Raw genomic sequence first — 12,532 nt, 5'->3', positions numbered from 1 at the left:
CGCAGGTTGAAGACCACTGCTATAGAATATAGCTTATGGAGAAAAATTCTAGAATTATGCCATACCTAGAGCTTTACAATATTTATTTATAGACTTTAAAGGAGATCTCCGGTGAAAATTAACTAATCCCCTATCCACAGGACGTGGCTGATCACGTGGGTTCCCTACTGCTGGGGCCCCTCGCGATCTCCAGGATTGGACCCCAGCCCCCTCAGTGAGGAGTGCGTGTCATCTACCGGTAGAGGGTAAGCGCTCTATTCATTTCTGTGGGAGGAGCGCCAAAAAGGCCCCGAGTACAGCTCAGGCATCATTTTCGCTCTCATAGAAATGAATGGAGCGTGTACCCTCTACTGGTAGATGACACCCACTCCTCACTGAGAGCGCCGGGGTCCTGTCCTGGAGATCGCGGGGGGACCCCAGCAATTGGACCCCCCCATGATCAGCTACTTGTCACCTGTCCTGTGAATAAAGGATAAGTTGATATTTGCCGGAGTACTCCTTTAAAGGGGTACTCCGGCGCTTAGACATCTTATCACCTATCCAAAAAATAGGGGATAAGATGCCAGATCGCGGGGGTCCCGACGCTGGGGACCCCCGTGATCTTGCACGCCGCACCCCGTTAGAATGAGTCCCCGGAGCGTGTTCGCTCCGGGTCTGATTACTGTCGATCACGGGGACGGAGCATTGTGACGTCACGGCTCCGCCCCCATGTGATGTCACACTCCACCCCCTCAATGCAAGCCTATGGGAGGGGGCGTGATGGCTTGAGGGGCGGGGCGTCACACGGGGGCGGAGTCATGACATCACGATCTCGCGTCACCGTGGTCAGGAGGCATTAGGATGAGAGCCTCCAGCGCTGCCGGAAGCCGCAACAGGTGGGTGCTGCAGCCGAGATCCCAGGGGGACCCCCGCGATCTGACATCTTATCCCCCATCCTTTGGATAGGGGATAAGATGTCTAGGGGCGGAGTACCCCTTTAATGTAACATCTGGTTGGAGTGTTATTGAAACAAGAAAACCTATGGAACCTGCCACCGAAGATGTGTAAAAACCAGCAGAAATGGTCAAAGTGGCTACCTAGGAGCAACTGGATTCTAATGGTTTTGCCTAAATAAAGGAACAATAAGCATGAAGTCAGTCTCTCCTCTCTATTTGCTTTATGAATACAATCTTTTTCTCACGGTTATCAATCATTTAGATTCGAGAGGGGCTGACTGTTGGTTCTCCAATACTTTATACAAAATCAGACAGTATGAAATCATCACTTACCATCAAGTTATACAACACTGGGAAGGAACCTATAAAGCAGCAGACGGTTTTCCATTAGTACAAAAGGCGACCTCTATTTGATGTCATCCCGTGCTAATTCCAATTGAAAAGAAGTGCATGGTCACGCAAAACAGTCATCGCCTTCCGTGCGATTCCAAAACCAGCTGCTGCTTTATGTTTCTGCGTATAAAATAAAGTGTTGAAAAAGTTGATGGTGAGTGCCTCAATATGTCTAGTTTAGCATATCCCTTTAAAAATTTATTGTGGCCGTTTGTGAGCTAGAAGCTTATCGCTTCATGTCATGTTATCAGATGAATAGCGGAGATACCATCTAAACAACAGAAAACTACAGAAGCAGTGAATTCGGAGCCGCATGTAGACAAGCGGAGAGAATAAAAACATGGGTGGAGTACACAGCTGCCGGGAATAGCTTTGTTACGTAAGATCCTCACATCTATTACACAGCATAAGCAAAGGCAGGTAGGAAGCTTTGAACTACAGATTATAGACCACTGCATGGTGGCACTCTTTTGACACAGTAAGTTTGGTTAGCACTGCCCCCGTCAGAGCTATATGTTGGGGAATAGTCCTGATGTATACTTATACAACAAAACCCCAGAGGATGCCAGGGAAACAATGCAAATCACAACAACTTTAGAGGAAAACCCTCGAAGGGGTACCCTACACTAAGAACCCTCCTAATAAAATATAACTTTTATTATGTAGTTATTTAAAATGGAAAAATTGAAAAAATTGTTTGTAGTACCCAATTACACCACTGGGTGTCAGAACCACGCCAATATTAGCAATATTGAGCTTATCTGGTTCTGTTTTTTTATTAGAATGTTAGTAGCTCATAAAGGATGTGCACTTGGTTTGTATGGCCCTATAGAGCAGAAGTAGATAATCATAACAAAGAGCTAACTGGCGCTGCGATTAAGACGTCACTATAGTCAGTGTCCTGATGTTTCGCTGGCACCCCAGCTTTATCAAAGGACGGATGGCTATCTAGGGTTTTCCCCTTAAAGTTGTTGTGATCTGATGTATATCGAGCTCTGATGTGATGGGATCGGAGCCTAGACCATATGAATTCACCAATATTCACCATATGAATGATTGGCATAGACCTTGGATTAGTAAAGCAGGGTTATCGTGTGGCATTGAAAATGGACGCTTAACTGTATCACTGCCGCATTGCATCCTTCTTGGATGACAACGTTGCATGCTATGTCTAGTTCTAATAGTGCAGTGTTTCCCAACCAGAGTGCCTCCAGCTGTTGCAAAACTACAACTCTCAGCATGCCTGGACAGCCGAAGGCTGTACGGGCATGCTGGGAGTTGTAGTTTTGCCACAGCTGGAGGCACTCTGGTTGTGAAACACTGCACTATTGTAGTTTTTATGATGATGTAGTTTTGCAACAGCTGGAGGCACCCTGGTTGGGAAACACTACACTATTACAAAAAACCAAAACCAGGCAATGCAGCTCAGGCTCTGGATGTCGAACATGCTTGTCCATGTTGAGTGTCCTGTTGACCTTCCATAGTCTGATATACTGATATTATCCATCCAGTCCATGTCTTATAACCTGGTTCTGTCCCTCTAGGTCTACTGTTTAGATGCAAAGGACTCCTTCCACACTCTTTTCAGCAATGCAGAAAAGGAAGTTCGGAACAGGTGCCTGGAGATGCTGGCAGAACAGATTGCCACGTTGTGCGAGACATTAAAGGAGTATCCCTCTGTAAGATACCGCAGGTAAATAGATGTGCCCTGATGGGCCCATAGAGGCAGAATCGGGTTAGGCTTATGGCCACACCGCTCGCTGTGCCACGCAGCAAAGCATAAAAAAAATTTGGTTTCTCCTTTTCTTTTCAAACAATGGTGCCTGGGATATAATTACTTAGGGGGCACAAGAGTGGCACTGTTTACTTTGTTCCCTTAAATGGTTTCCAAATGTGGGTATTATTGCAGAGGTCCAAGGGAGGGCACTATTACAGTGGGGCACAAAGGAAGCATTATTACCTTTTGGTGAACACAATTTTTTTTACTGTATAGTAGTATATGATCACTATTATAAATGTGTGAGGGCGCATAGGAGGCAGTCGAGAGTTTGACACTCCAGGGAAGGTATTTTGTCCTGCACCATGGTATTTGATGCTGCTAGCGGTTAATAAGTGCACTGTAATATTTGTTGGGGATGGTCGAGTTTGTAAAGTTTAAGGAGCTTTAGTAAAGAAGGATTTGGGGTTTCCAAACAGTGTGTTCATGTCATCATCTATAAATCAGCAACTTAAAGGGAACCTCTCATCAAAAAAACTTTTGATATATTATAGATTAATGTATGCAGAATAACTTTACAATTGCATGTTATTAAAAAATATGCTTCTTTCTATTTAATTTTCCACTCTGAAGAAATGACCACTAGGGGTCTCCCTACCAGCCCTGGCAGCAAGCATTTCAGACTCATGCTGGAGTCCTAAACACTACAAGCTGCCAGTCTGCTTTTTTTGTAGATAGAATGTATAAAGTAAGGGGCTATACACGAACCTTAATTGGGTATTACCTCACGGCAAGAAATTAGAAAATAAAAAAAAGTGATCACTATAAAGGATTGAGGTGCCTTATTAAAATGTAACGTTTAATAGTTAAACGCTAAAAAATAATGTCTTTACCAAATACTAGTGCTCAAATGGTGCAACCAAACAAAAAAAAGCAAAAAAGCGAATCAACGCTAGAGAGCTAGTTGGCTAGCGTATGGCGCTCATATATCAGCCTCGTGTCACGATATAGGCTGATTAGTACTTGTCAACATGCTGATTAGTACTTGTCAACATGCCACCATACCAAAACTAATACTATAAGAACAGAATAACTGTATTTTAAATAAACTGTTTTAGAGTCCCTTGTCCCAACGCGTTTCCATGGGTGGAACTGATAAGTAACTTTGTTCCCACCACTTCATCAGGGGACTAGAAATCAACTTCATATATTATATGTATCCAGATAGTAAAATGGAGAACAGATACATTGTACTCCAAATAGTATACAGAAATATAGTGTATCACTGCCAGTGTCTCTCTAGTAGCTTAAAGCGATCAGTAATCCACCACTCATTCCCCTCAGGGTCCTGGGCGCAACGATTATGTGTGGATACTGGGTTAGCTTGAGAGACCACCGGGTGAGTTTGTTAATAGAGATGCACGCAAAAAAAACGCTGCAATGGCAGTGAGTGCCGGAGCGGTGTCCGGAGCTGGTGCGTGTATGGTGAACACGCCGGCCTTTCTGCTTTGTTCACAAAGGAGAACACTCAGAGCTGCCAGCCTGCTTTGTTCACAGCCTGTTTGGCTGTGAACAAAGCAGGCTGGCAGCTCTGAGTGTTTAGGACTCCAGCATGAGTCAGAAATGCTTGCTAACAGGACTGATCGGGAAAAATACAATAGAAAGAAGCATATTTTTCATTAACATGCTATTGGAAAGTTATTCAACATTCATTAATCTAAAATATATCAAAAGTTTATTTGATGAGAGGTACCCTTTAAATACTGTAACCTATAGAGGTCTACACTGGTGGCGCACACTTGTACGAAAATGGCTGTATAATTCCTTGTTTCTTTTATTGCAGTGGCTATGAGGACAACACCACCCTCGCACACATGGTGCAAGACAGGTTGAACGCATTCAAAGCAGACAACCCCACAATGGGAGAGGTGAGACGTCCATCTTGGACTGTGATACTGTTTTTGGTTCATATAGACAAACAAGGCGGGACTGGTCACATACCTGTTTATAGTATGTTGACCGGTCTTAAGCCCCTCAGATGGGCGAGGACGGCATTATACAGTTTGCGGTGTGTGTAAGAGATGAGCGAACTTACAGTAAATTCGATTCGTCACAAACTTCTCAGCTCGGCAGTTGCTGACTTTAGCCTGCATAAATGAATTCAGCTTTCAGGTGCTCCCGTGAGCTGGAAAAGGTGGATACAGTCCTAGGAGACTCCTTTCCTAGGAATGTATCCACCTTTTCCAGCCCACCGGAGCACCTGAAAGCTGAACTAATTTATGCAGGATAAGTCATCAACTGCCGAGCCGAGAAGTTCATGACGAATCGAATTTACTGTAAGGTCGCTCATCTCTAGTGTGTGTGTGTGTGTTTGTGTGTACAAGAGTTGTATATACTTAGTGGCCGGGGCGTGTTTCCAACTCCGGCCAGCGTGTTCACTAAGCGTTGGGCTGAGCTGAATATACGCTGCAGCCATTAAGTATGCACGCCTTCCTTCCTAGTACATTGCACACGACACACAGTGTATAATGCTTCCTCCACCCATCTAACAGAGGGCTATATCTCCAAACCGGGACCAATCACCATACTATAAACAGGTATGTGATCAGCCCCCTCCCCTTTCCTGTCTATATATGCCATCAAATCGATTTTTGTTTTTTCAAAGAGACCACAGGTCCTCATTAACCACATCCTGTCTGTGATGGCCTCCTGATGTCCTCCATAGGGTATCATCCTTCAAGGAGAGACACTTGTGGTCTAGCTTTACCGATTCCTTGCTGTCAATCACTTTCATGCTGCTTGTTCATGTCGTGCCACCATTTCTTGCTTTTGTACGGGTTTCCCTGTCTCTCCTTTATTGCTGAAGCTTCCTCATACCAAACCTGATTGCCCCCTCCTCCCCTCCCTGTGTTTCATCCAATTCTCTCCCATCCCAGGGCCCAGCCAAGTCCCGCTCCCAGCTCCTGATAGTGGATCGTGGATATGACCCCGTGTCTCCTCTCCTGCATGAGCTCACCTTTCAAGCCATGGCTTACGACCTCCTAGATATTCAGCAAGACATATACCAGTAGGTGCAATGTATCACCTCTCTCCTCCGGTGCGGCCTACAAGTGTGCTTTATCCATGTTTGATCACTAGACGAAGAAGGAATCCCACTGGGAATGGATGTGCCTGTTTATAATAACAAACACTGGATCACTGTTTTTCTGTCCAGTCCTAGAAACAGAAAACAAGCAGTCAACACCTCCAGAGCATAGAAATGGCTGATGCCCTGTGGCAAGGCCAAATGTGATGTAAAATGCCAGCCTGGGCATTTATTGTGATTCGGCATTAAGTGGTAATTGTGGCGTTATCAAAAGGAGTGGACTGCCTGTTGTAAGGAACAGCCTTGTGCCAAATATGGCCCCTAGGTGTTTCCTAGGATAATACACCATAGTTATGTCCTAACAGCGGCCTGTGCATTTTGTATTCAAAGTGAATTAACTCTCCTTTTTACCTTCTGGAGGAGAACTTAATAGTATATATTTTCCCCCCTATGGTGGAAGTTTAGTTGAATATCCGTGTGAAAAATACAGACTAACATTCCACAAATAGCAGGTAGACAAATGGACAAAAGGCGCTTCCTTGTGTAGGATCAACTATGTTGCGTGGAGATATGTAGAGGGAGGAAACGTGCTCACCTGGGGAGGTTGTGCTAATTCAGGCACAACGCTTACTAAGGCATGTAGGAGTAGATAAAGCTGCTGCGGCTTCCCAACCAAGCCGAAAAAATCTGCGTGGAATCAGGATAAGGAAAGGAGAGGGTGAAGCCGGGAAGTGGTGTCCGCACTGCTAAATGTCCGGTGGAGTCGGTAAAAACTCTGGAGTCAACGGTAATTATAGATCCAACTTTATTTCGTTCACACAACGCGTTTCTGGGTGTAAACCCTTTCATCAGGTATCACGCCTGATAAAAGGGTTTACACCCAGAAACGCGTTGTGTGAACGAAATAAAGTTGGATCTACAATTACCGTTGACTCCAGAGTTTTTACCGACTCCACTGGACATTTAGCAGCGCGGACACCACTTCCCGGCTTCACCCTCTCCTTTCCTTACCCACAAATAGCAGGTGTCGGCTAAAAGATGCCGATGCTAGGATCACTTGGAAATGCGCTGTCTTCTTAGATCAGTGTTTCCCAACCAGGGAACCAAGCTGTTGCAAAACTACAACCCCCAGCATGCCTGGACAGCCAGCGGCTGTCCTGGCATGCTGGGAGCTGTAGTTTTTCAACAGCCGGAGGCACCCTGGTTGGGCAACAATGCAATAGACGGCATAGATGTAACTTAAAGTTATGGCTTTTTGAAAGGCAAAAGCAAGAAAAAATAACTAAGTGCATTTAAAGTGTTTTAAGTTTTTTTTTTATAGAAAACATGTAACCTGTTGCGCAGACATGTAAACATTTTTGAACAGCTGTAGTCTTAAGTACTTAAGACTTAAGTACTTAAGTCTTACTTAAGATTTCCACTGACCTCTGAATATATCAGGGAGATGCATGTGACTTACAGTGGAGCCTGTCCCCTGCAATGAGTCAGATCAGGCAACAAGCCTGGGAGTGAAGTGCACAGCAGCGCATTTCTCCCAGCTATACAGTGAGGCAAAAAAGGATTGTCAGCCACCAATTGTGCAAGTTCTCCCACTTAAAAAGATGAGAGGCCTGTAATGTTCATCATAGGTATACCTCAACTATGAGACAGAATGAGAAAAAAAAATCCATTAAATCACATTGTCTGATTTAAAAATAAATAATTTTAAGAATCTATTTGTAAATTATGGTGGAAAATAAGTATTTGATCACCTACAAACAAGCAAGATTTCTGGCTCTCACAGACCTGTAACTTCTTCTTTAACAGTCTCCTCTGTCCTCCACTCATTACCTGTATCATTGGCCCCTGTTTGAACTTATCAGTATAAAAGACACCTGTCCACAACCTCAAACAGTCACACTCCAAACTCCACTATGGCCAAGACCAAAGAGCTGTCAAAGGACACCAGAAACAAAATTGTAGACCTGCACCAGGCTGGGAAGACTGAATCTGGAATAGGCAAGCAGCTTAGTGTGAAGAAATCAACTGTGGGAGCAATTATTAGAAAATGGAAGACATACAAGACCACTGATAATCTCCCTCGGTCTGGGGCTCCACGCAAGATCTCACTCGTGGTGTCAAAATGATCATAAGAATGGAGAGCAACAATCCCAGAACCACATGGGGGGGCCAAGTGAATGACCTGCAGAGAGCTGAGACCAAAGTAACAAAGGCTACCATCAGTAACACACTATGCCGCCAGGGACTCAAATCATGCAGTGCCAGACGGGTCTCCCTGCTTAAGCCAGTAGATGTCTGGGTCCGTCCGAAGTTTGCTAGAGAGCATTTGGATGATCCAGAAGAAGGATTGGGAGAATGTCATATGGCCAGATGAAACCAAAGTAGAACTTTTTGGTAAAAGCTGAACTCTTTGTGTTTGGAGGAGAAAGAATGCTGAGTTGCATCCAAAGAACACTGTACCTACTGTGAAGCATGGGGGGTGGAAACATGATGCTTTGGGGCTGTTTTTCTGCAAAGGGACCAGGACAACTGATCTGTGTAAAGGAAAGAATGAATGGGGCCATGTATCGTGATATTTTGAGTGAAAACCTCCTTCCATCAGCAAGGGCATTGAAGATGAAACGTGGCTGGGTCTTTCAGCATGACAATGATCCCAAACAAACCACCCGGGCAACGAAGGAGTGGCTTCGTAAGAAGCATTTCAAGGTCCTGGAGTGGCCTAGCCAGTCTCCAGATCTCAACCCCATAGAAAGCCTTTGGAGAAAGTTGAAAGTCTGTGTTGCCCAGCGACAGCCCCAAAACATCACTGCTCTAGAGGAGATCTGCATGGAGGAATGGGCCAAAATACCAGCAAGTGTGTGAAAACCTTGTGAAGACTTACAGAATACGTTTGACCTCTTTGAACTTTTGTTATTGACCAAATACTTATTTTCCATAATAATTTGCAAATAAATTATTTAAAAAAAATCAGACAATGTGATTTTATGGATTTTTTTTTCTCATTATGTCTCTAATAGTTGAGGTATACCTATGAAGAAAATTACAGGCCTCTCATCTTTGTGCTGACTAAATACTATTTTGCCCCCACTGTATCTACAGATTAGAGGAGGTCTCTGGGATCCTGACTGATCAAAACTTTTGACACATTTGTGACATGTCAAATATTATTTATATATATAATATTATAATTTTTTTATTGTTTATTTTTTTATTTTTGTAAGTGAAACTTTGTGTTTCCTTTGTCTTTGAAGGATGCTGTCTTGCAGAAATCTCTCCTCATATGATTCCTTTTTCATTCTTCCTCACAGATATGAGACCACCGGCATCGGAGATTCCCGAGAGAAGCAGGTCTTATTAGATGAAGATGATGACCTGTGGGTGGAGCTCCGTCATATGCACATCGCAGACGTGTCTAAGTAAGAGACTACATCTCATGATTCTGGAACACAGTTATACATTCTCAGATACTTTTGATAAATTATAACAATAAATATGAAATGCTCCTAGGTATACCTTAGTGTTAAGATGGATCAAGTAATAAACTTTCTAGGGGATATGGATGATATACGGTTATGTATACAGTGATCCCTCAACTTACAATGGCCTCAGGTTACAATATTTTCAGCATACAATAGCCTTTTCTGGACCATTGTAACTTGATACCATACACATGCTACAGTCCATATTGTGAAACATGTCAATGGCTGGAAGAACTGACCAATCAGAATGGGCATTCACTGGTAAAACATCTGTATTACTATAGTACATGGACTGACTGGTGTCTGGTAGCGCCCCCTACAGTACAGGGAGGTATTACATGTTCTGTACTACTCTTTACCTGTGCCAGGGTTAGCTGCTCCTTTGGACACCAGGTGGGGGTGGCTCCATTTTACTTTTTTTATGACATTGTGTGTACTGTACAGGACCCTAAAGAAGCTCCTGTCCTCTACATAGACAGTGATTTACAGCTCCCAGCAGATCTTTCTTTTTATATGTAAGGACTTGCTTTCGGCGGCAGGCTGGCTGTCAGCGGCAGGCTCTTCAGTTTACTTTAATTTTCACCCGCTTCTCGGGCAAGTCGCACGGTGGGCAGGATATCAATTGAGGCCGCAGCTGCGGCCTGGTACAGCACTTAACTCCGCCCACTCTTCGCATTCAAGCACGCTGGCGGGGCTCCCAGCCTCCTCCTGCTGCCGGCCAATAATCTATCGGCACGCACACCAGGGGTCACTGATTCTCCTATCAGCTCAGTGCGCACATTTTGGGGGTTCAGCTTCTGCTCTCCTCCGCCAATGGGGTCCATCTGGGTGTAGAGTCCATCCCCCCCTCCCCCTACTCCAAGAAGTTTCAAGCTCAGTTTCCCTTTCCTCCGGATCTGGTTTCCAAGTGGACAGCGCCACCTGCAGTTGATCCTCCAGTTTATACTCTGTCCAAATCTAGTGCCCTGCCTCTTGGCGAAATTCGCCTTTGAAGCGGCAGGTTTGTCCTTGCTACCCACCTTCGCATCAGCTTTGGTGGCCAAGGCAATTTCGGTTTGGGCTTCTCAGCTACGGCTGGGCATCCTGTCCGGCGCACCTATGGAGGACTTGGCGGATCTCGCTCGCCAACTTTCTCAGGCCGGAGACTTCCTCTGTTCAGCGGCCTTGGAGTCAGCCCGATTCACGGCCTTTGCCTCGGGTAATTTGATTGCGATTCGTTGATCCTGGCTGAAGGCGCGGGATGCAGATGCTGCTTCAAAGAAATCTGAGTTACCTTACTCTGGTTCTCGGCTCTTTGGGAAACCTAGATTAAATAATTTCCGAAGCTATTGAGGGTAAAAGTTCTCTTCTGCCGAAGAACAAGCCTCGCCGATCTGATCCCCGTTGAAAGGCAGCTTCCTTTTGATCCTTTGCATCGGGTCGTCCTCCCAAGCAGGTGCACTCCCAATCTCGGAAGGTCCCTTCTTTCAAGGCACGTCCTTCCTGGAAATCAGGCGGTTTCACGGCCAATTCCGGTAACCGTAAGCCTCCCTCCTCCTGAAGGGACGCCCCCACCCATGTCCTCTTCTCGGGTGGGGGGCGTCTCTCTTTTCTGGGAAGTTTGGCTGGTGCAGGTTCAGGACTCATGGGTCCGGGACATCATATCCGAAGGTTACCGGATAGAGTTCGCCTTCCTTCCCGGGATAGTTTCTTCCAATCCCGCCCTCCTCATTCCCCTTCTTTGGCGGCGGCCTTTCAGGTCGCTTTAAGTACCCTTCTCGTTCAGGGAGTGACTGTGCAAGTTCCTCCAGGGGAGCGTTTTTAGGGGTTCTACTCAAATCTCTTTGCCGCCTCCATGAAAGAGGGCTCTGACCACCCCATTTTGGAGCTCAAGTTACTCAACCACCATTTGCAGCTAAGTCATTTTTGCATGGAGTCCCTCCTCTCCGTGGTGGCGTCCATAGATCAGGGTGAGTTCCTTTCTCCAGTGGATATCCGGGATGCCTATCTGCACATCCCCATTTTCCCCGCCCATCAACATTTCCTCCGCTTCGCTGTCCTTGCGGGTCACTTTCAGTTCGTGTTACTTCCTTTTGGCCTAGCTATGGCTCCCTGGGTTTTCACCACAGTCATGGTGGCGGTGATTGCCATCCTTCGGGTCTGTGGGATCTTGGTCCTCCCTTACCTGGACGATCTTTTGATCAAAGCTTCATCCTGGTCCCAAATCTTGGAGAGCCTTCATCTCACGGTACAGACTCTGTCTGCCTTCGGTTGGGTGATGAACCAGGAAAAGTCCAACCTGTCTCCCTCCCAGTCTCTTGTCTTTCTGGGTCTCCTTTTCGACACGGCAGCCGCTCGTGATAGTTTCCGTTGGACAAGTGGCACTCCCTGCAGGAGGGTGTCAGTCGCCTACGGCACCCCTATCCTGTTCCGATTCGCTTCTGCATGGAGGTACTGGGCCAGATGGTGGCGGCCATGGAGGCGGTCCCTTTCATCCAGTCCCGCCATCGCCCCCTCCAGCTGGCCATCTTGGCCCGGTGGAACAAGTCACCGTCTACTCTGGATCGCCGGATTCTTCTGCCCCCCTCCGTTCTTCGGCCCCATCTGTGGTGGCTCCACTCTCCCCTCCTTCTTCAGGGGCGATCATTTCTTCTCCTCCACTGGCAGGTCGTCACGACCAATGCGAGTCTCCAGAGTTGGGGAGGTATGTTTCAGGACCTGACGGTCCAGGGTCGCTAGTCCCCTCAGGAGGCTCAACTTCCCATCAGTCTTCTGGAGCTCCTTGCCATCTTTCTTTGCCTCCTCCACTGGGAGATCCTCCTACAGGGACCTCTGGTTCGTGTCCAATCTGACAACGCCACGGCTGTGGCATATATCAATCGCCAGTGCAGCACGTGCAGCACTTGGCGATGGAGGAGGTTTCCAAGATTCTGCTCTTGGCCGA

General features: G+C 46.1%; 1 protein-coding gene across 1 annotated transcript in view; it reads left to right on the top strand.

Annotated features, from left to right (window-relative positions):
* Positions 1–12,532, top strand: part of STXBP2 (syntaxin binding protein 2) — a 75,533-nt gene that overhangs the window by 43,188 nt on the left and 19,813 nt on the right. Inside the window, exons 7-10 of the mRNA XM_056570871.1 lie at positions 2,873–3,021; positions 4,889–4,973; positions 5,982–6,112; positions 9,439–9,546. Coding sequence (XP_056426846.1) covers positions 2,873–3,021; positions 4,889–4,973; positions 5,982–6,112; positions 9,439–9,546 — 473 coding nt within the window. The remainder of the gene's footprint in view (positions 1–2,872; positions 3,022–4,888; positions 4,974–5,981; positions 6,113–9,438; positions 9,547–12,532) is intronic.

This window comes from Hyla sarda, chromosome 4 (genome assembly GCF_029499605.1).
Source record: "Hyla sarda isolate aHylSar1 chromosome 4, aHylSar1.hap1, whole genome shotgun sequence".
Taxonomy (NCBI): domain Eukaryota; kingdom Metazoa; phylum Chordata; class Amphibia; order Anura; family Hylidae; genus Hyla; species Hyla sarda.
The sequence above is the reverse complement of the archived record's forward strand: the minus strand, read 5'-3'. Positions and strand labels throughout refer to the sequence as shown.